General features: G+C 37.1%; 1 protein-coding gene across 3 annotated transcripts in view; it reads right to left on the bottom strand.

Moving 5' to 3' along the window:
* RYR3 (ryanodine receptor 3) overlaps positions 1 to 24833 on the bottom strand; it is a 585375-nt gene that overhangs the window by 400170 nt on the left and 160372 nt on the right. For all 3 annotated transcript variants that reach the window (XR_003092800.1, XM_025197735.1, XM_025197736.1), the window contains 5 exons: positions 11853 to 11927; positions 10226 to 10304; positions 8632 to 8744; positions 8067 to 8166; positions 1528 to 1621 (listed from right to left, as the gene is read on the bottom strand). Coding sequence is in view for 2 of the 3 variants with exons in the window: in XM_025197735.1 (XP_025053520.1) it covers positions 1528 to 1621; positions 8067 to 8166; positions 8632 to 8744; positions 10226 to 10304; positions 11853 to 11927 (461 nt within the window). In the remaining variant the exon portion in view is untranslated. The remainder of the gene's footprint in view (positions 1 to 1527; positions 1622 to 8066; positions 8167 to 8631; positions 8745 to 10225; positions 10305 to 11852; positions 11928 to 24833) is intronic.

Genomic DNA, 24833 nt, shown 5'->3' with positions numbered 1-24833 from the left:
CTAGCATCCAGTTCTGCTCCTGAGAGAAGTTCTTCACCTCCTCTTTGGGTGACCTAGTACAACTCACAGTTCCAAGTTGCCTAGCAGACAGTCTGTTCAGTAAATACATTTACTGGGGTAAGGGCCAGTAAGCCAGACCAAGGATGTAAACTGAGTCCTACAATATTATACAATCATAAACTGATAACTCAATTACCATAGCACCTTTCTGTATGGATTTGACACATTCAATCTGGATATCTACAGATATCCTTTCAGAATATTGCAGCAAAAGTCACTTCTCTGTTTGCGTCCCTTTTCTGGGTCCCCTCTGTTTCTCATAAGGCACAAGATACTTATCTACATTTTGCCCCATTCAGCTAGCAATACCAATTTCATCATCTGCTTGCTGACTTTTCAAATGGGGATATTTGTGGTTTCTCTTGTGTTGTCCCTCACACTTGGGAGAAACTACCTATAAACATCTGTCAAACAAACTCATGTTTCTCATTAAAGTTTGTTTTAAAAGTCTCTTTTTGTGCTGCTGATATATTTTTTTTAATAATGGATAGGCTGCTGGAGGGCTGAAACAACTGCTTATCACGCTGGCCAATGTTGTCTCATTGTTTCCCTATACTTCCCCATCCGTCTGTCTCCATCTGTTGCCTTTTGTCTTGTATTTAAATTCTACATTCCTTGTGTCAGGGCTAATCGTCTTGTTTTGTGTTTATATAGAATTTAGCAAAATGGGGCCCCAACTGTATGATTAAGGCTCTAGCACTATGGTGGGAAAAGTAGCAGCTATAACTGGTTGTTGTTTTCATTAACAGTAATAACAACAACCACTACCACCATCATACTACTACTTACTACTAATACTAATTACATAGTTATTGCTCCTCCATGTGCCTTTATAACAGCATCTGCATCAATAAGGTTTGCAGAGGAACCTTCCCAGCTTTTCCCTCTATGCTACCCATCATGCCTTGAGTTGGTGAAAAACCTTATTTTCTGCTGCACAATAAGCCCGTCTCCTATGCTAATGTTCTTCTGCCTCCATAAAGGAAACAGAATAGGTTCTACAGAGATAAGATCTGTCAGTATGTGAGCTGCACCATTAAGTATGGCTTTTGTTGAAGAAATATTCTGAAAATGTAAATAAACAGGACAGAAGAAACTACCAATATGTCACTGCATGACATATTGGTAGTTTATTCTATTAAAGGAACTGTGTTCTGGGCTTCCTGGAACAGACTGAACAAGTAGATTGTAGTAAACACCATTTTTTCCTACAAGAAATAGACCATGAAGCAAAGAGATTGTTAGTCTCCTCAGTGTATCTAGTTCTAAAAATGCTATGGGTTTTCTATTCTCTCTCTCTCTCTCTCTCTCTCTCTCTCTCTTACACACACACACACTTTGTATAATTTTATATTGTTATACATGTGCACCCTTGTATATAAAAGTATTGAGAAAAAAATCACTGAAAAGAGAAGCTGTGATTTAATTTTTATGGGAGAAGGAAAAAAATGTATGATGTTCACTTACTTTTGCTGTAAATCATTCTGATCCGTAGATGGGATTGTCAAACACTCATCATGGCCATGAAAAAATCGTACCACATGTCCACCAAGTAGAAATCCTGCAAAAGAATGAAAGTCTCTCATTATCTTGTTAAAAATATTGATAAAATAACTATCCAAATGGTGTAGTGATTGTGAAAATGACATTATAAAACTTGGATTTATTCAGAATTTTAATTCAGCAGTGAAACTGAGTAAATAGGTAAAACAGTTGGTATTGAATAAAATGTATTACATATCAATAGTTTTGAAGATGACAGATAGGATAGAGAATTCTCCAAATTATTGAAATTTAAAATGTCTACAATATAAAATGGTTTGATAAATGAGGCTATCAGCTTGTGCTGACAATTATAATTTGTGTCAAAACGAAAACTTCACAAAAGTAGCAGGTGACTGGGGGACAGAGAAACACATCTCTTATGTAGATTTTGCTTTTAATGGAGGCTAACTTTCCAACCCATTTAACACAGAGACTGCAGGTCAAATATAGGCACTTTGCCTCACAGCAGCAAAGTGGAAAAAAAATGATTAATCAGGATCTTAGTGTAAACTGGTCTCATCTTACCAGTCATCGTATTTACTTGAACACAAGAGGAGAATTCTCCCCCCCCGCCCCATCAGCATGGGGGGAAACAAGCCTTTGTCTTATATCTGCATATAAGGAAACCTCATTAAATGTCTATCATTAAACTGGTGCCAAAAGCAGCATGTGCTCAGTAATGGAAACCAACTATAAGGGTGATTAAATGCAGACAATACTGAACGTGACTATAAAACACATAGCCCATATGGGACAAATATACCGATTAGAACCTACCACTATTTTAAAATGTATTTTGTCTCAGGCCAAATTAGTCAAATTAGTTCCAAATTCCATCTGGGGCTTCAGATACTTCCAAATCCATGGCAGGCATCCTACATGCAAGCCCCCAGCCAGAAGGTCTTAGGGTTCAGATGCCCCAAATCTTGACTACCCTTAGCCAAACAGCCCCACCTCATCTCCATAAAATAAATTGTGTAGCCAACATCCTCCCATTGGAGTACACTCTCTTAGGGGTGCCTGCCAGCATTTCAGTGGACAAGTTTCCACCCTCAGCTACACAAAGCCATCCAAGGGCAGGGAGAAGAGGATCTCCCTTTCCAGGTACAGCAAAATCACTTGGACCAAGACTACCTCCACCATGGTGGTGATCATGGCATGTCCTCTGCCAGGTAAATACCACAAGGAAGAGTTAAGTATAGCCCATCTGAACAAGATATATGGTAGTATCCTTTCTGTTCAGTCCCCCTCTTTCTATAGTCATGGTGAGCCAATACACTGCATACATTTCAACTTCCTCTTCACTCACACAACTGAGCTGTACTTTTCTTTCTCATTTCCAATGATTCCTGTTTCTTCATCAGCTTTAAATGTATTGAAAATGGGACCCCAAAAGTTCACCCAGAATCTTTCTGTTGCCCCATCTCTCAGCCTGTCACATGTGATTAGTGCAGCCCTACCCTTAACGAGGTGGAGCTGGACAAGGTTGCCATGTGCCTCATCTACATATAATTTTTGGTGAATCCCAGGTCTCAAAACCCAGTTTCAGTCATGAGTAGGGGGTTAATTAGCACTTGGAACCTTTGCCAGAGGTATCTGGAGTACACACACATATTGAGCAGTGCTGAGCTGTGGGGTCACAATAGCTTGAAATGTTGATGCTGCTGGGGCCCAGCCCAATGAACTACATAGTAAATAATGAGCCTTTTGGTTTTGGACTAATATCAGGTACAAGGGGGAAATAGCCTGACCACTAAGGCATTTTTCATAGTTGCTGGGGATAACCACATTTCTGGCAAGAAGTAGTACCCGGGTGGAGGTAACATATAGCTAACCTCCCACTTTCACTTCCAGTGGGGAGATATTGGCTTTACGCCCACTTTATGGAAATGGGAGACTTCTCCCTAGCTTACTCCTATGGCTGTATGGCTGGGGGCAAGCAAAACTTAGGGGCATCTAAACCCCAAGTCTCTGGGCTTGGGCCTGCATGTAGGATGCCCACCAAAGGATTTGGAAGCAGTGGAAGCCCCAGGTGGGGGTGGAGGATGCTTGCCGGTAGTAAGGCCACATCTGGTTCTTGAATGACTCACGGATTTGGATTTAGATGATTTGACTTGGAACTTGAAAAATGTTCCTTAATAAATAAACAAACATATATAAGGATGCCTGCCAATGGATTCGGAGGTATCTGAAGTTCCAGGGTGAGAGGCTGGGACAGATGATGCTTAATGGTTGTATCACCATACACAGTGTTTAGGACAATTGAGTTTTGCCTGCTCAACTGATACAGTTTTTGGAATGATTGAGTTCTTGTCAATCTATATAATTTGGAACTGATTTGGCTGATTTGACCCAGAACACGGAATATATTAATAACAAAAAGTTTGTACTATATATAAGTATGTACAAAAATGCTGCTGATGAAGTATCTATGCTTAAATTTGCAGCAGTTTCAAAAAGGGTAAAATGCATCAATTCTTGATTAAATAAATCGATGGGTACTATATGCAAATTACTACAGGTGTTTTATTTCAAGGTCAGTATTTTCAAATTTGTTCCTCACTTCCATATGCTCAGGGAGAGCAGGGTCTAACAGTAAGGAGGAGGGTAAGTGGCTGCAGGGGGAAGAAGTTGGGGAAAAGTAAAGAGGAGACCACATATTACCATATCAGTGACACAAATACAAGAAAATCTGCATGATACCTCACAGGTTCCCCAAGATTTGGTAGGGTTTGTGACGCATGGTAATTGGAAATATTTCTCAAAATAAATTCTGCACCTGTCAGATAATACAACAAATGTACAGAAATGCAAGTTCATTTGCTGTTTGGGTGTCATTAGAATCCAGGATTCACTGTAAGTATTACAGACAAGCCTGTTAGTAGACTTCCATCCCATTTTTAGATTCAACATATGAGTACACTACCTGAATTCTGGAATTTGACTTATCCCATATCAAATTTTCTAAATTTTTTGAGGTTAGACCATTCCTTTGATCATACCTTGTTCAAACCATTCCTAAGAGCAGATTTACTTCTCCAAATGTTACTAAATTTTTTGAATGTCAAGGACAAAATGTGCATTTGACCAGCCATACAAAATCTATTTCTATGCTCAGATAAGCTAAAAATAAGAGATATGTGGATCCAATATAAAGCCAGCCATGCCCCACTCCTTTCCTTTCACCTTCACTTTGAGAGCCTCAATCTATACCCCCTCCCTCCCCCCCATAGACTTACTTGGAGGGAGCTGTGGGAGTTGCTCTCCCCACTGCCTAGCTGTCACATGCATGTGGGTGCACACACATGAATGTGACACCCCCTGCCTGATTGCCCTCCACCCACTCCCCCCAGCCCCAAGCATTCCCTTGCAGGCTGGAACTCTGACAGCCTGCAAGGGGAACCTGCTGTTCCCCACTTTTTTTGTGATTTTCATAATAATCAATTGACACTGTCAAGCGTCTTTGACCCCATTTTTTATCATTACAACCCCAAGGTTGGGAACCGCTGCCCTAGAGCCTTACCTAAGTTACAACAGTCTCCCCACCTTATATACTGTATACCCACCCTTTATATGTGCTTCCATTTGGACATTTCCTCTATGTCAAGCCTTTTGATAGGATCTTTGGAAAATAGACTTATTTCTACTGTGTCTGAACCCATGGACCTTCCCCTATATATTTATAATGCTTTTAGGATTTCTTTATTAACTCTAGCCTGTTTACTCTCATAAAAGAACTGCAGTGACCTTACATTTTTGCATAGAAAATGACTTGGTAAGTGCTGTTCCTGCTGGAACCAGCACTGAAAGTCTGACATTATCTGTCATTAACTAATATTATCTGTCATTAAGTGAACTCCATGACCACAAAAAGCAAACCAAAAATAACTTAAATTACCAATTCAAGAATGAATGTATGTTACATTTGATATAGTGATCTAAGTGAATTGCTAAGCCTTCAAAATGTGGTCCTCATTTTAAATATTCTTGTTGTACACTTTTCTAGCACAGATGCCTGTTTGGATACATATAGGCCACATACAGACACTCAGTTTCTCCTGGAAGAGTCTATGCTTTCCCAGGAGAAACCATGAGTGTACGGAAGCAAAAGCTTCTCCTCTGGGATAAAAATAATTTGGGAATGACCAGGGTTAAATCACCCCCAGGAGAAACTCTCCTGGTACAGTGAATGCCTGTACATATTCTCTTCTGGGAGAAGCCATAGCATAGTCCCTCAACATCTCAGGGACTTTCTTCCAAACCCTCCAGGGAGATGATGTGTTGCTCATCTGAGCTCCAGAGAAGCAAGGCACAGAGCATGCCCCTTTTACAATCCTCACATTGTGCTGAAGGGAAACACAGAATGACCCTGAGCAGTGTAGGTCAGCTAGTCAGGGCTATCCTGTGCACTACTGCCAATCTGTCGCTAAACAGACTAAAGCAACCTGCAGAGCATGCTGAGATGTGTGCACAGAGGCCCCCTAGCTAAGCAGTGACAGCACTGCAAGCTCTCTGCTCTTCATGGGCTTAGTACTCAAGTTCAGGGGTCTGTTCAGGGGTCCCTGGGTAAGTTTCTCTATCAGGAGAAGAACCCCAGGAGACTTCTCCCAAATCACATGGATGTGTATGAAACATAGTTGAGTACATGCAAGTACACATGACAGGGACCCATATTTTAAAACATGCAAGTGTACAATAAGCAAGAAGTTGTAAATATAATTATGATACTAGTTTAAAATGAGTAGCCTTGCCAAATACATGTGTTTGAGAACTGTATCCTACACAGTTTTGTCCCCAGAAGGTGATATAGAATTAAAAAAACCTGAGGACAGTGTGTACTCATGAAAGTAGATGGCTAACAGTTTGAGCACAGCATAGTGCAGATGTTCTCCAATACTTCTGTACCAATGTACTTTAGCCTCAATGGCTAGGGACAAAAGCTACACATAAACTAGTTTAAGTGATTGGAAACTGATTTAAACCTGTAACAGAACAGAAATTCAGTGCACATAAACCACTTTCAAAATGGCCATAACCAGTTTAAGATAAACCTGGATGGATGTAGTATGAGACTTAACTGATTTAGGTCAAACCGGTTTATGGAACTTCTGTCCCATATCCCTTCCTGGTTCAAGTTAATTCACAATCCGCTACCATCCCAGGATGCTTTGCAGCCCTGGGCTATGTTGTCTGTTTCAGTGAGAGTGCAGACTGCCATACCCTTTTGCTCCCTAGCCTGCTTCCTCACTGCATCCATCAGTCAATAGGGACAGGGGATGGGCAGGGGACAGATCCTAAGACTCCCCTAGTCAGAGTCTACACAGCATGTGCAGGGGAGGGAAAGCCCCTGTGGTGTGGGTTTTTTGACCCTCAGCAGCCGTCCACCCTACCGGTGGCAGCCTCGAGAGCTGAGGGAATATTCCACCTCCCCCTGCCCACCAGAGCTGCTTGCTTCAGCTGCTGCCACAGGAGGGAGGGGAAAGGAGTTCCCAAGGCCCCAGGGGTGTGGGCATCAGGAAGTCCCAACTCAGGGGGCTTCCACCACCCCAGCCGGGGGTCCCCTACCCAGGTGCAGCCCTGGGGAGCCAAGGAGAATTCCTCCCCTCCCTCTTCCCAGCTGATGATTGTTTCAGCCACTGCCACAGGAGGATGGGAGAACAAGTCCTTTGGGCCAGGTACCTGCCCATGCAGGAAAGCATGGGGGGCACTAGGGAGTCCCTGCCTTGGGGGGCTTTCCCCCTGAGTGAATGTCAGTTCAGTTAGTTATTGGTTCAACCTACGCAGCTTAGGAGAAGCTGCCTAAATTTAATTGATTCTATTTCAGGGTTTTTGACTGACTGTACTTAGCCAATATCTACAACTTTTTGGCTAACATGTATTCAGGAAAATGAAAGCTATAGCACATTTCCATGGTGAATACTAGGTGGCTATCCAAAAACAGTTTTTACGTGGAACTAGAGGGAGGATTTGAACACATCTTCAGAGGTGAAAAATCATTCCACAGAACATTTCAAACAAATCAGTTATACAGATATATATATCCGTTTCTTGGATTCTCTCTTTTTAGTATGCCTTTTCACATAAAACTGCTTTGAGTCCTGTTTCAGCCTCTGCCTTACCTACATCTCATCTCCTATAGTGCCCTATCATACTTTCTGTGATCTGCAGAATCTTATCTTGTTACTCATTACTCTTTTTGTGTTCTTCTTTCACTCTACTCGTTTTGCTTTGTAACTTAAAATTACATCAACCACTCTTATCTGTAAGTTCAATTTCAGTGCTACCTAACCTTCGCTTTTTCCCTTCAGTCATAACCTGTTTCTCTTCGGTGTTCATTTTTCATGCTTGTGTAATTTACAATTATGCTCCTTGGTTCAGGGTTGGTACTTTTTATTTTTAGATTCTGTAAAGCACTGGCAAAAGTTATACAATCCATTAAAATATAATTTAATATAACAAACCTTCTGTAATACTACTTCCTGAGCATGTTGGATGGACATTCCACAGCGTTTGCATAAAAGAGGCATCCACCTGAATGTTTCCATTTGACATGGAGAGATGCTGAAACAGAGGTACAGACAGACAGACAATCACACATGCCCCTGAGCAAGACACATGAATATTATTTCCTTAATTTAAAATAGTCTTCTTTCAAAAATGTAAAAAAGATAAATATTTAGTTGAAACAACTTTTAATATCTCTAAAATCTTAATGATATTTCTTGTGATAACTCCCTGTTCTCTTGATGTCCATCCATCAGCTGTAGTAGGCTGGCACCTATGAAAGCTTATGCCTGTCTGAACAAGTTTGTTTCTAAGGTTCCACCCTGCCCTGTCTTCTGCTTGTCTTCAGAATAACACAGCTACCTACCTCTCTTTATAAAGTATATGAGTTTACTAAGTGCATTTTGTCCAGATCTATTCACTATTACTAGTTCTATTCTTTATTAGGAGTAGCTTCAGCTTTTGTTTCTGCTTAAATGAGGGTAATCAGAAGAAGGTTTTCTAAGCAAAACACCCCCTTACCAGGTATCTTTCAGAGGACACGCTAACCAGGATAAGATCGTCACCAATCCGGACTTTCTCTCCTTCTGACCTCTGCTTAGAAGCAGGATGTATTGTCCACCAGCATGCCTCACCTACAGGATACAGACACTTATGTCAATTATTGAGCATGTGACTAAAATACCTGAATATAAGGAATCATGTAGATACTTTTGTACAATATAAATATACTTTATTACTTTGTATTTACTGCCCTTGCTCTCTTCAAGTACACTTGTAGGCTGGCACCTGTGAAAGTGTATACTTTTCTGAACAAGTTAGTTTCTAGGATGTCATCGTGCCCTGCCTTTTATCTGACTTCAGAATAACACAGCTACCTATATCTCTTTATAAAATATATGTTTACTAAATTCTTTACTATATATTTTATAAATAACTTATATGAATACTATTTGTGTTTTATACACACTTTCTTTTTTCTGTCAATTCACACCTTTTAAGCCAAAGTTCTGTCAGCCAATCTGTGTTGTTACTGAAACCTGGCATCTAAAGTTGTGTTTTATTCCATGTCTCTTTCAGTGTGCTTCACAGAGTCACCAACCATTTTAAAAACATAATTTGGAAACTATTTCCTACAAGGATCTTACACCGAGTGAGTTGCTGACTGATTTCCTACACTGATCTTAATTATCAACTCATTGTGCCTTCCCTTACCTACTGTCTTGCATATGCACACCATCTTATTGTAACATTTCTATTGTGGCTTGTAGAGTTATTATGCTTTATTTTAAAAACAATATCTACCACTCTTACAATATTGCTCTATTACAAAAATAGAATAGTTGACCAATTCAGTATATTCTGCTGCCATTGCAAACCTTACCTGCTTAAAAAAGACTGTTCAGCACCGGCCTTAATAAGAACACATATAACAGTCCCAGGGAGATTCTACATCTTGTCCCATATTTTTACACCCTTTGGTGGCTATTTATAGACAGGTATTGAAGATTCAAGAATTGTGAGGCCATGAAAAGTGGGAAGGAATTACACATAAATAGGAGAGATGGCCAAACATAAAGAAGGCAAAAAGCTGTTTCACTATTTAAGACAATATATTATTAAGAGATACTTTTGTACCTGACATTTATTTTTTCCCAATAGTCTTTGTAAAGTGGCATATCAGTCCTACAGAGGTAATTATGAAGATTATGACAGAACACAGGAGAAGACAATGAGGAAATAAATGTTCTGGGTTTTTTCATGCTAATGTGCTTAATATAAAATAAAAGAAAATTAACAGAAATTAAACAACAGAAATTAAAAGGGAATATACACATACTTGATTCCAAACAAAATGTGCTTCCATAATATCATCCAATTGCTCTCAAATATCCAGTAACCTCAGACTTAATACATGCCACATAAAGTACACTCTTTGGGTACATCAATTTAGCCTCAGATTTTTTTACAGTCTGTACTTAGCCTTAATGAAATAAATGAATGACCAGTATGCAAGTATATAGTGCTGATAGCTTCCATGTTTCCTAAAAGCATTCTTAAGATTAGCGAGACTGGCAATTATTTTGTCAGAGAAAAGCTATTAATATTGACATACCTGCTGCATTTTCTCGTAACCCCACATCAAATGCAAGTTTATCTGTCTGGGATCTTGATGTTGTCAAACATGTTAAATACTGCAAAACATATTAACCTTATTAAAAACATGCAAATGAAAGGAAGCGGCTAAAGCATGCATTCTAGTCAATGCTACTTGTAAGAGTTATACAACCCAATCCCACTGTCAAGATTCAATCTCTCATTTTTTCTGATGATAAGACAGGAAAAAGTCAAGCTTGATCCCAATTATACTCCTCTTCTTCCTGCACAAGAGGAGTTGTCCAGCCTTACTTCTATAAAGGTATTAAACTCCTACTCTCGCTTTCCAATAATTTCTTCAAGTAAAATAAAAGTCCTCCTCCAAAGTGTAAGGGTTCAGAGACAAATAACATTTTGAAACAGCACTTTCCCCATAACAGCACTGCTCATGAGGAAAACACAACAGGTTCTTAAAAAAATAATCATATGCTTCCTTTAACCACTGGTACATGTTCAGACAGCAGATCCAATTGATGACAGATTACAGAGAATAAAGACAGAACTACCAGAGATCAAAAGTAATGTATGGATTTCTACCAGAGGGGAAAAGAAGATGTTGTTTAAGGACATCTCTTCTGTTTCCTGTATGTTATTGGCAAATACTTCCATGGATTCTTTACTCTTCAGTGGGACAGCAGCCCACAGCAAAGACAAGCCAAAGCTTTCTAACTGGTTTCCAAAGCAATCAAACAAATAAAATTAATGTGAGGGAACATGAAAATATCCTCAAAAGCATATTTGTGGATATAGTCCCTGAAAATTTTGTTAAAAAAATTGAAGAAAGCCCTACTATATAAAAGATACTTCCAAAAAAAATAGGCTCTTCTGGTTGGCAGCAACTTGCTCATACCATCTATTAGCATCAAACATTTTAATGGATTCCTAAGCATACAGAAGTTAACTGGAAATAAAAGTGGTTTACAGCTGCATCTCAGACTGCTATGGGCTCAAAAATGGGAATCAGTAATTTAAAAAGCTCTTCTGCCTTAAATGTTGTTAGCATATATATAATAATGAACTCCTACAGTACTTAACCAGAAATGTGACTATCTTTATTGGCCTTATGACAAAATTAGTCATTTTAGTTATTAGAAGTTATGCTATAATTGACACCATATCATACTAATTTTCAGTGGTTCTCTCCACACACACTTCCATAAGGCTATGCAAAATAAATAAGAAAAGATTTCTCATCAATTCCTTTTACATTATTTTAAAACTTTTTCACTCAGTATATAACACCTATCTTTGACCTGTACCTTAAGACAACATAAAATTACTTGATTTTCAAATGGTTGATAATCAACACATTGTTGAGGTCCCCAAAGATATGAGTCACTTTTGAAAACATTGACTGAAGTGTCCTTTAATAGAATAATTGTTTCCTTGCATGCAAATGAGGGATGCAACTTGGTCTAAATTGTTTAATAATATGAATTTAATCTTACCCTCAAGGTCCCTTCCAGTCCTATGATTCTATAAGTTTAATCTTAGCAATTATAAGAACACATTTAAAATTTTTTTTATTTAACATGTTTTTCTCATGGTAAATATACAGTTAATTATGGTAGTTCTATGGCACTTACCATTCCACTAAATGAATGGCGAAGTAGTATAGCATGGCCATAAAGTAGGGTTCTGTGACCACCTCCTTGAGCTGCCTGTAGAAAATGACACAAAATGTTCACATTCCATGGTGCAACATGCAATAGAACCAGTCACATAAACATCTGAAAAGTCACTGGAACTGGGCATACAGATATTCAAAAGGGATGGAAAAGTATAGATGCATAGCAAAAGTCATGTACATTAAAAAAAACAAACAAGTCATTCAACCAGTAAATGAGTATGAATTTTAATTCACAAGTAATTATTGTGATCTAATTATCATTTTAGCAAGTTAAAACAAAGAACTTTTCTATTAGTGGTATGTTCTGAAATGAAATGAGTGAAGATACTTCTTACCTTCCTTATAAACTTCTCAGAAGCATTCAGAATAAAAAAATATATATATTATGAAACTGAAATATGAAGGGAGAATATATGACTACTCTCACAAATAGTTCACATGCCTATTTATTTTCTTATGATCCTGCATAATAAACAATCAATACTCAGTGACCCTCATGCTGCCATAAGCATTTGCTAAAATTAGTTTAAACCTTTAACAAATGATTGCTGCCCACTTTTTAAAAATAAATATTTATTTAGTTGAGACATGAAGAATGGTTAAACATTTAAGATGAAAAATGTCTTGTGTTTGAAATCTTCTCTAATTTTGTCCTAACTACATAGTTGGTCAAATAAAAGATATCACTCTAAGAAATTCTTGCCCTCACATAACTTCTGGCTGATCATGGCTACAATATCACTCTTCCACCACTGTAACATTCAAGACTTGTGTTTAAAATGACGCATTTTTCTTTAAAAGAAAAGGTTCTCTTGGCGTGCTTCTTGGAAGTGGTGCACTTGCAAATAACATTATCAACCTTTTCTCCACAAAGTTACAAATTTTTAAGGAAAAAGAAGAAGAAAGAGTCATCATCAGCAGCTGAGATGCCAAAAGTTGGGTGTTTTTTTTTAAGATGACTTTTTTTAAAGACTTTTTTAAGATGCCAAATTCCAACCCATGATTCTATTAAAACACAGTCATTTTTTTTTTCAGTAAACAGTAATCTCTAAGAGAAAACTATCAGAAAACTGTGCCCAACTACTAATATTAAAGAACATTCTCTTTATGTTCAGAACATTTCCTTGTTTTTTGGGAGGTTTTTTTGGAAGACAGAAAATGAAGATGTACTTCAAAACTATAACTTAACAATATTTTCATATCATACTTCTACCATTTTAAAAATCTTTTTTTATAGTTCTTTTTGATCTCTGCACCTCTATGTCAACATCCTCCAAGCACTAAAAATCTTAATTGTCCACCCTCCAGGAATTTCTATAACAGAGTGATTACTCTAAGAAAAAAAACCAAACAAGCAGTTACCTTAAATCATCAATTATCTATGCAAATTAGTGTCAAAAGTGAATTCTATTATAAGACATGGGATGCATACAAACATTCACCACAACCTGTCTACAATCATGTGGCTTACTTTAAGCTGTGTGATTATAGACTAGGAGTGGCACGTACAGGCATTTGCCAGTGCCGGGAGCCACACAGGCAATCCAGTGCAAATAACTTGGGAATGGGGGAGAGGTGGATGGGATCAGGAGTCATAGCAGGTTGACAGGGGAGAGGGGGTAGTCAGTGTGTGGGAAATCAGGGGGCTAAAAATACCCTGGTCAGGGCTGAGCAGGGGTAGAAAGAGAACAGCCCCAGGGCTGAGGTGAATGGGTGGGCTTTCCCAGTCTCAGGACTGCACTCCAAACCTGTGCAGATGTTCACTGGATCAGGTTAACCCATTCCCAATCTACATTAGTTCACCTACTCAGGTGAACTAGGTTAGATTGGGACCACCATTTTTTGGCTTGATTTAAACCCCATGAATGTCTGAACAGATGGACATTTAGACTGACCTCACCCTAGTTAGGTTGATCTAAATATAATGTCTATATGTACCCATGATCAGAACTCTGTCAATGTCAGTGTAGAATAACAAGAGCTAATGGGAGGATAATTGCTTATGCACAGCTTTATAACAACCACAGTTTTTAAGAGAACTCTAACCCAATTAGTATTTTGAAAAATGAATAACAGTTATTGGCATCTTTCCCATTAAAAAATGAGTAATAAATTCTAGTTAAAACATGCAGCGGGGGGTAAGGAGCAATTATATTTAAAAAAAAAAATACAATTGTTATTGCATTTTGCCTGCCGAAGTAAACAATCCAGCAGGCCATCAACTACCATAGCCTATTAATCTGAACTTTCTCAAAGAGCTGCTTGATGATTTAAAGGAAAAAAAGATTCAGCATCCCACACCACTATTTTGCTTTTATTACTATTTATTAGACCAGCTATGTGTGGAAGCCAAGTGACATTTTGAATTTTATGTTGTGTCATTTTTGTGGCAAAGAAAAATGTATACTTTTTTTATCCAACAGATATATAATAGAATTTTATATAGTGGACTAGAGGTTGGGGGGTAGTAGATGAGAAAGAGGGAGTTAATAATTAAATTTTAATATGAATGTACCTCTAGCATATCATCTGCTAAAACACTTAATAATTGGAAAACTGAAAAATGCTGAACCAAATTCAGGTAAAAGTGAAACAGCTGTAATAAGTGACCATACAGTGATCTGCAGGGAAATGAATATATGAACTGCTCACAGCTACACATAAAGAGTACTAGAAGGTTTAATCCTAGTGAGAGAGTGTGCATGTAGATAGGGGTTGTGACATGATCCAATGTTCAGGAAGCAGAAAATTTACTAAAATTTGAGGCACATAATAAGACAGCCCAAATATTACGTGTTTGGCCAGCAAAGCATAAACTCTGTAGCAATTAAGCTGGTTTACAAAATTACCTTCACAATTCTTTTCCAAGCCACAATTTGAGAGCATGTACCTATATACAGCTCAGGATCACTACTGCCAAACATTCAAATAGCTTGATAAGGCCTCCAGAATTCTTCTACTGCAGTCTGATTTGTTTGTTTTATTAGTTTTAAGGCTTATATTTTCAAGCCTTGTAGTTAGAAATACATCTAAAAACAAAAAGCTGAGATCCTGACAAGCTCATGTATATATGATCTGTATTTCAACCTTTCGTTTCCACCATTCATTTGAGCACACCAGCCCTTTTAATTTATATGGATGTAGATGTTAGATTCATGGCCTTTTGCAGACATATAATAGGAACAAACCTGATACTAGGGGCTTAAAATATAAAGAAATGTTGATTACAGTTAAAAAGTCTGACTTTTCTACCAGGGACCCTTGGTGAAATACCAGTTTCCCTCTTTACTGAAAATAGGAAATACTTTTGGCAACTCTAGAAAATGACTTTTAATGGCTCCAATATAGACATAATACACTAAGAAAGAACAATAAATAAAAGCAGAAGTGGAGGCAGACTAGGCAAGCAAAAGTGAGAGAATAAAATTTAGATGTTTAACTGTGCGCGCGCGCGTGTGTGTGTGTGTGTGTGTGTGCGCGCGCGCGCGCACACGCACGCGCGCACGCATGCTTACAACATTAAAAAGAAAAGGGACAGTCATGAGGCTAACAAAACACTGAATAACAAAGAGGAATTTGAAGGAGAGCGAACTTATATGATCCCACAAATACTATTAAATCTCACAGCATTCATTATTAGGCAAACCTGACAACTTAGTATTATTGGCAAATCAGACAAAGAGAGATTTGTCTTGCGCAGGTCACACAATGACTCAGTGGATAAACCAGGCACAGAATCTTACTCCCACCTCCATTTTGTAACCAAAATCTTAATGGAAACATTGTGCAAATTCAAAGCTACTTCTAATTCTAAACATACAGTATCTGTATTAAATACTCAGTGCAACTTAATTTATCAATATCTAGAACAACTTTGTTTTCCATTCAGTATAAAAATAATTTATTTCAGACTGTAAACAGGACCTCAGGTTACATTTCAAACACTATATCATGACACTGACTGATAGTAGAACAAATCATAATGAATCAAAAAGCTTTTTCCTAACAATATGGAGTCTATTACATAGCTTTCACTAAAACTTATTATGTTAAAACACATTTCAATGAGAATTGCATACATGAAAATATCAAAACTTGACCATTTGGTAATTTTCCATTTTGGCATATGTATTACTTCTAAACATTGTTTTCTTTAATATAAATAATATAATATGAATATCTGAAAAAAACATGCTATAGTGATAAAAAGTAAAAATATAGTATCTACAAATTTAGATTAAATTTTAGAATATGAAGAATATTCTTCATGCCATTACAGAAAATTCTTTACCATAATGAGGGACAAATCCTAAAGCCATTACTCAGTTTCAGCTCAGTTAAACAATCAGTGACTTCTATTGTATATGAGTTTTTTCTGAGGAAGGGTGGCAGAATTTAAACCTTAGCATCACTCTAATAATAAAGAAGAATTCGACTACTAGCAGAGGCTCATCTTTAAGTAAAAGTTGAGAAAACATTAGTATAAAAATTATCAGGTAAGTATTTGAGAGGTTGCATCCATAAAAAGGTGTCACTATTCTCCTTTTCCTTGGCAACTCTAACTAGCAGCACTGAGAATATGTTAATGGGCACAGAGACTAAAAATATTTTGCTGTGGGAAATCCTTAATGGTATATTTGCTACTAACATAACACAGAAATACGAAGGGCTCAAAATAATTAATTCCACTTCTTTCTTTCTGGATTTTTTTATTAACAAAGAATGTAGTGCAAATCTCTAGAAATGTGAATAAAGTATCATAGTTATAATGGAAAAAAAGTTTTCTTAATCAGTTTTCAATAAATTACTATGCATGCATTAAGAACAAGCGATTAATAAGAGATTTCATTTTATCTTTGCTTTCTTGAAAACTTAAGTGAATTAATTACAAGTTTGACTTGTGGAAAACAAACAACATTTTCCCCAGAGAAAGGCTGAAGCTAGAGTAGTTGTATTCCAAAACAAATTTAATAAAGGGGAAAAAGTAATTACACAATGTGCTACATTCTCAGTAGAACAATAAACTCATGCCATTGAAGAGACTTATAACATTAAACATATGGCCAAATGTTCTTGGTAACAACACCAGTTATATTCTAACTATGTACCATGCCTCTTTTGAAATATAAGAAAAAGAAAGTCTACAAAATATTTTTAAAAATTATCCAGAGAAAACTATGAAACACTTCAAAAGATCAAGATTTTCCCCTTTAAATTACAATTCTTTAACTTACTGAATTGCCTAATATTTTGCTGTTTCATATATAAAGTATTTCACTTGATGAGCTGGTTATGGCAACTAAGTTAATCTATCTTCAGACGGGCCTTTATTACAATTTGTTTGAAAACCTGATGTCATACTTCCCATTTGTTACACCCAATTAGTAATGGCATAGCCATTTAGCCTCTTCTCTACCTCAGTACAGTTAAGTTTTCATGGTCTAGAAACAAGAGATCATTTGCTTTTTTGAGGTGTTCACCCTTTTATCAGTCCTAGCAATTTAGGTGCGTCACTGTGTCCCCATTGTCACTCCAAAGGCTTTCAATTCCGGAAGGTATCTTGAGACCATGGAGAGAATGCTTTTGTCTGGCCTCAACTTTCAGAAGCTGTTGCTTCAGTAAGCTTCCATAGGAACAAGCCGCCCTCTGTTTCTCTGGCCAACAGTCCACATCAGTCAGCATTCTGATTTTTGGAGCCTGAACAAAGATTTCTCTTTGAACAGGTTCATCATAAAATGAATAATCTCACCAGTTAAAAGAAGCAGAAGAAAATCCATCTGAAAAGTCAGCTCTCAATCAGGAACATTTTAAGGAGGTAGAAATAGGCCATTTCTCAAAGGATTGTCTTCACATAGGTTACCAGTAATTTTCTTAAGTTTGAACAATCTTTCCTGAAGTAGGTGGATCAAGCCCAGAGTGATTTGTAAGACCACCCATGATGGACTATCTATACGGACAGGGGAGCTTTGATGAAAGCTGATGATGAAGTTGTTCAATGATGGTGCAATGGTTAGGAAAGATACTGGGCTTTCGCATATAATTCAGTCGAATACTGGAATATCTGGTTCACAGATTTTAAGGCCAAAAGGAACCATTATTATATCACTTGGTCTGATCTTCTGTATAATGCAAATGACCAAATTTAATTTAGTTACTTCTAAACAAGGGCAAAAGTATATCTTCCATAAATATACCCAGCCTTGATTTGAAGATTTACAGAAATAGAAAAATCATCATATTTGCACAGTCTGCCCATAGCCTGCTGATGTGGGAGAAGTGGGAGATGCCGTTTCAGATCCCACCAAGCTGAGAAGAGCCTAGATCCCAGGTTTCCTTATTTCTGGGGGAAGTACATCACCAGACACTATCCTCTGCCTAGTATCCCTATTGGCTGCCCTGTAGGTAACTTTATGATCAGTACTTTGTATGAGAACACAATATGGATTCAGAGAATGGGAAAGTTGTGCACTTTCGCAGGGCAGAATATGATTGGCCTTTACAAGCACATAAGGCTGTTCAGTGAGAGAATGGAAAAGAAATGCAGCTGCTCCAGTAGACGCGGATGGCTCTTTTTTGGGTGAGGGACCACTTAGACATCTAGCAGGTGGAATAGGAATTGAACCTCAGCCTTTATTATGATTTTTACACAACCTTGTATGTTCAACAGTCCTTGAAGGAAGAAGCTTAGAGTTTAAATCATATCTATGACAGCCAGAATTATATGTGAATATCTCAAGTGTTTGTCATATAATGGCCTATAATCTTTATCAAATAATTTGAGAGATGTATTATTTACTTTATGCAGTATTTAGGTCTTTTCACCATCTGCTTTTAAGTGGTAAAAGAGTAATATTTATTGAAGTACATCTCAATATTTTAAGGTCAGGCTCAAAACAATCTCTCTCTTTATGACAATATTTGGTTTAACATATTGAATTTATTTTTACCTTGACATTGTCCAATATCTGTAAAAGACGCTTTTAAAAATCAATAGATAAAATTATAAAAAATAATGGCTTGGTATACTTGAAGCATCAGGCTGAACAACTGCTGTGTAAGTATCTGACTTCAACTACAGCAGAGAAAGGTTAAGTATTAGCTACAAACAGACAGACAAATTAAAAATGGCAGACTAAAAATGTTCCTTGACTAACCAATGACTGACCATCTGAATGAAAAATATTAGTATCTTATTTGACAAGGGGACTTTCAGAGTATTTTTGTAGCGTAGTCAACACGGCTAACTACAAAAATGCATAATTTGCAGCGATTATTCCAATCCATTAACCAAGATCCCTTTAGATAATAATGGAATTTCTAATTGACTTTTTAACACCAACTGTTTTCCAACCGGTTGGTGTTTAATCTGTGTATTGAAATGAACACACAAAAATCACTTTGTTTTAGGTTAAAACTTCCTTGGCTCTATTGTATTTTTCCTCCCAGTATTTTTGAACTTTTAATGTGTTTACAATACTTGTACCATATTACATTCAACTACTCTCATGCTTCAGGACTAGGAAGAATTTTCCCCACTTATATGCATTACCTGATTCCTATGAGGGAGGATGGGGTCCCCCCAATCTTCCTCTAAAGCATAGGATGTTTGCCGGGGTACACTGATGCTCTTAATGGTGTTGAGAAAGCTCTCTAATGTCTGGTTGATGTGTCTTGTTAATGTACTCATTGTTCAACCAATGCCAGATGTACAGGCAGGCAGTAATTTTCCCCAACTAAGATTATCAAAGATCACTAGAGTTGATTTGCTTTCCTCTGCAGCATAGGGAGTGGTATAATTCCTAGATCATGTAGGTATATTATGTCTAATAAACTTCTTGGGGACCAAAACATTCTATATTTCTTCATGTATAATTCCTATTGAATTCAATGGGGATAGTAGGTGGACAGTACCTCTGAAGAAACAGATACTAGCTTATAATTAAAATTTAGGTTGCGTGTTTCTTTCTCCAAACTAACTTGCTTGCAAAAAAAAATACTATTTGTTTGAACAATAGCCTCGGCAGCATAAAATGCAAAAGCAGGATCAGAATGTCTTTTCCTCCCCTTGTGACTGCAGCAAATTTATCATTATAGCAGTATCAGAATAACCCTGAGGGCCATGATATATAGTTTATTTACACACAACTGTGAAACACCAAGAATAAAAGTTCTTGAACACTATTAAAATTGCAAATTAAAATAGTCAATTACAACGTGGGCAAAGTGTAAGTTTGGGATAAACAGACTACTGAACATTTTTAAACTGTTTAGATGCCATTTACCTACCTGGAGGAACAAAAATAAATAAATAAATAAATAAATAAAAGTAATCAGTTATTTCCCCAGTGCACTAGGATGCTAAAATTAACACAACATGATGACTTAAAGCAGCAGAGAAAGCTGCAGCTGACTGCTCCAGTGACGTGTGGGAAAACTGCAGATATTTTCTAAACATTTATGAGGACAAAATGAGCAAAACAGTTGATTTAAAAAAAAAAAAAAAAGAAACAACCACAAAACCATAATCTAAATGAGCTGCTACTAACAGATATAGAAGTCAGTGCCTTAAAAGAGCATGACTTTCACAAGATATGGAATAAGATGAAATTCCTGCCCTAGACAGCTTGGTAGCCAACACTGTATTTCTAACATTTTTAGGGTGCATACAGTCATTAGTTGCACCTGGTCTACATTTACATAGCTCACTTTAAGTTAGAGATTTAAGAAGTCCAAACTGGTTGTTGGTTCTCATCTTGTCCTTTTCTTCCATCTTTGCTCTACTTTCCTTGGTGGCTCTGCAGGAGAGATCCCTCTTCAGGTAAATGCTCTTTAGCAGTCAGGCCAAGCCAGGTGTTTCCTCCCTATCTCTGAGTCTCCCTAGAAAAGCAATGAAGCAACTACAGCTGTTCTCCTCCTTCCCATGTGAAGCAGTTGGTGGAGACAGCAGGTGCTTAGAGTACTCTAGAATCACATCACAGCTACTTCTGAGGATCTGAGAAGTGGTGAGACATAGCTAAGCAAGCAGTGCCTCTAAGTTCCTTATCTGCAGCTATAGAGCTTATTGCAACCCTTCAACTAAAAAGTCAATGGCCCATTCCAGAGAACGCATTTATTATTAAATAACATTTTCTTTTTTAAGAAACTCTCCTTTGTGGGGTGTAAATTGGACACTACTGTACTACACAAAGCAACTAGCATATACTTCCAAAGTTTTATTGCAGACATTTAAAAAAAATAATACTGGCTTTTACAATAACTTCAGGACTTTTAGTAATGTTCCCTTTTTGTCAGATATGGCACAGTGAAAATTCCTGTTGCCAATCCTCATGCTGTCACAGGCAGTTATTTTCAATTCTTTAAGATCCTAAAGATAAAGGTTTTGTGACTACCTTTACTCACATCAAATAATCTTCAGTGGGACTGGTCACATACTACTTTGTACAGCATTTGTTATTTTCTAAGAAGTCACTACCAGTAACACAGAATGCATTGCAAGCCAAAACTGTATTTCCACAAAAGATTTATCTTTACTCTTCTACCCATTCTTTCAAAGCCACTGTTATAATGTAAATTGTGCATCAAGTTTAATTTGAAAATAAAGAGATATTGAGCAACAAGAAATGGTATCATTCCTACTCAGTTAGTTATGATATGATATCCTCAGGTAAGTTCTACTTGCTAATATTACTTTTCTATAATGCACCATATCTCAAAAGGTCATTATCTAGCCATAAGCCCACCAAGTCTTAATTATTTTCAAGAGAATTCTGTTCTCACAGTCCTATAAACTTCACCACTTTGGGGGGAAAAAAGAAACAGTCCATGCTATCAAGACCTTAATAAAAGATTTGTTACATTTCAGTCAACAATGTTTTGCTTTAAAATATTAGTATTATTTGACTTTATCACTTCAACAGGATAAAAAACAAATCTGGAATAGATTTAGCTCTCTTATCTACAAAATGAAACAAATTTGAATCCTTTTACACTGTAATAGAGGCATCACACTCTCACATTCCCATCAAGTGAACATCATTTGCAAATGCATCATAAATTATCAATATTTTCTATTTGTGATCAACCAGATCAAACAGGTTACATTTTTAAAGACAAACTCTTCACACAACTTTTTTCATGAATAATGAAATCATGAAAAAATAAACCTTTAATAAGCATGCAAAGTGGATGCAAAAATCCATTTAAAATAGAATCTTGAATTTCAATATTTTTTGACAAGTAGGTATTTTAATATCTAATGAAATCATTTAGAATGCTTAGAACAACATGTTTTATTTGTGTAGACATTTAAAACTATAAGTAACTGCAAGCAGTTTGAATTCAGTTATAAATTCTGCATTATTATACACAAATAGTTTAAAGGCTATTGTTACCAAAGTTCAATGATCATATCAGCACAAGAAAAATACCACCGTTTGTAAAATATTAACTAATTATTATGTTTGTTTCAAAACAACACAAAGATGGTATACAAGCATATCTATTTAGAATATAAGAAAAGACAAATTAAACAGTTAGAGCCTACAACCTATTCTACAGAAACATGAATTCTATATTCAGAAAAGTAGGACGTATAGAGCAATATGGACACATATTAGTGAAAAGATTTAATGTTACATATTCTTTCACTTGAAAATGCCTCTACTGTGTGATCAAATTGCTATCCGTTACCAAAGGCTTGCCCAAATTTGGGCACGGTGGGCCAGATTCTATTTCTACCTATTAGACGCATTAATTTATCTTAGGCACCGATGCACAATTCTATTCTGGCTTGCTCAAGTCCCTGAAAAACTGGGAATGGAAAGGGTCAGTTGAGGGTCCTCTCCCCCTCTCTGCTTTTTGGGACTCAATTTAAAGGCAAGATGGCAGTTGCTGAAAAAGAAAATTAATGAATGGCTTTTCAGGGACTCAAAGTGGGACAAAATAGCAGTTAGGAACCTAATTCATTTCTATGCCTTAAAGAATGGAATAGACTCTGGCCCTCAGGGTATGTCTGTGTGACTCAAGACAACACTGTGTTATAATATGCCACTCTTGCCATTTATGTGCTCCAAACTAGAAGCAGAGGAACCAAAGTAGCATAGTTGTTCTGGTGTCATAGCATCACACTAATGCAGTTATGCAATCTCTAGTCCAGAAAATAAGCAACAGCTGAAAGCCTAGGATAAGCAGGAAATGCAGGATGATTGTGTGGATCAATATATTGGTATGTCTCAGTATGGACAAATTATACAGATACACCCTTAGGGCCTGACTCCGACTTATTCACTTGAGAGCCATCTCATTCTTAACTTGTCTGATAGATTTCAGGGAACTCTCTAAGAAATATTATAGTATTCATTTTAAATAAAATGCAAAATTAAACTAATTAAAAACGGATTATTTTTCACTTGCTGCTACAGACCTTCAAGTGCCATATTTGCTCACATGCTAGACATACTTTAACCCAAAAATCAGCACCCCAAAATTGGGGTGTGCATCTTAACCAGGGAAGCTGATTTTCTGCCTGGAATAGGAGCACCCTGATTTGTTTAGCAGGAGCATCCTGCTCTACTAGGTAGAAGCAGTGGCATTTCTAGTTAGGCAACTGAGAGAGTCTAGTGACTTAATTGCTCGTTGTTCTTCACTCCACAGCTGTTAACCATGGTATCTTCATTTTAATAGTGCTGATGTTCCACTAATGAAGCTAACTTTTCTTCTGGTAGTTTTAGTGTCTGCTAGCTAATCCTGATTTCTCTTCTCCTATTTTCCAGCCCTATAGACTATTTTTAGATTTTTTCAAAATTGTAGATCCAGCCATAGAAATCAGTCTTCAGCACAGCTAGACTTACAGCTTTTGTTTAAGTAAGAAACAGAGGGTTATAGAGCTGGAGATTAGGCTCCATCCCATAACACTGGAAACATCTTTTTTTTTTTTTTTCATTCTGCCTTCCAAAAATCAAAGAGAGTGTCTTATTTGGAAGCATCTGGTATGCAAGAATATATGCTTTCTTGATGATGGGAAGTGAACATTTTCCTAGGGTTTTTCTTTCAGTGAGAGTTAGCCTAGAAAGGTTGGTCCAATACCTCTTCTGTCTACAGAAAAACTAAGCTCAGCTTGAGGATGCTTTAAGCCTAAAATTGTAGACTTCTCTCTGAGTACAAATTTGACCTTGGAGTTTGGGTTTATTTCAGTCTGGGTTAACAGTCTCTACTTTTCTGTAGGAAAAAAAAGGTAATGTCTGGGTGCTTTCAGTCTTCTTCTACTGTATCACTATTCCACTTTGGCTAGATTTCCTTATCAGCTTCCTCCCTACTTCTGCATTGTTTGTCACCTGGACTGGCTCATCATTTTAACTCACATTTGTCTGCTTCACTTTCAGTTTTGCCATGACTGCATAGAATTTGAACAGAAATGATGTACTATGGGTCACTTCATGGTGGGTAGACTGAAATCCTTAATGCCATTCTCATTAAGTTTTCCAACATGCTGTTCATTTCTGCCTTTATAACTGTCTGAATAGGCATGCATGGAAGTCATTTACATAAAGTATTGTTCTCTTGTCATTTTTACAGAGCAGCTCCATGAAAGAGAGAGATCCTATAAATGAATTCATTAGTGGCTCAGCTTAATGCATCACCTAGAACCCTGGCCAATTCCCTACAAGCTAATATAGTACCACTGTGGACTCATTTACTTGGATCTGGCATGAGTATGCATTGCATTAGTGATGCTCTACCTGTGCCAGACTAGATTGGGATAACTCAGCTATGTATATATACACCCTGGTTTGCAATAAGTTTGAAAGGATTTATATATGAGGAAATAGTGAACTGTACCATGAGGTCACTTATTTCAAACAGCTTTAGAAGTTTCCTAGGTTTCAGCACCTTTTCTATTTAGAATTTGGAAAAACTTCTACTAGGAAGTGTAGGAAGC

This window comes from Alligator sinensis, unplaced genomic scaffold (assembly GCF_000455745.1).
Source record: "Alligator sinensis unplaced genomic scaffold, ASM45574v1 scaffold262_1, whole genome shotgun sequence".
Taxonomy (NCBI): domain Eukaryota; kingdom Metazoa; phylum Chordata; order Crocodylia; family Alligatoridae; genus Alligator; species Alligator sinensis.
The sequence above is the reverse complement of the archived record's forward strand: the minus strand, read 5'-3'. Positions and strand labels throughout refer to the sequence as shown.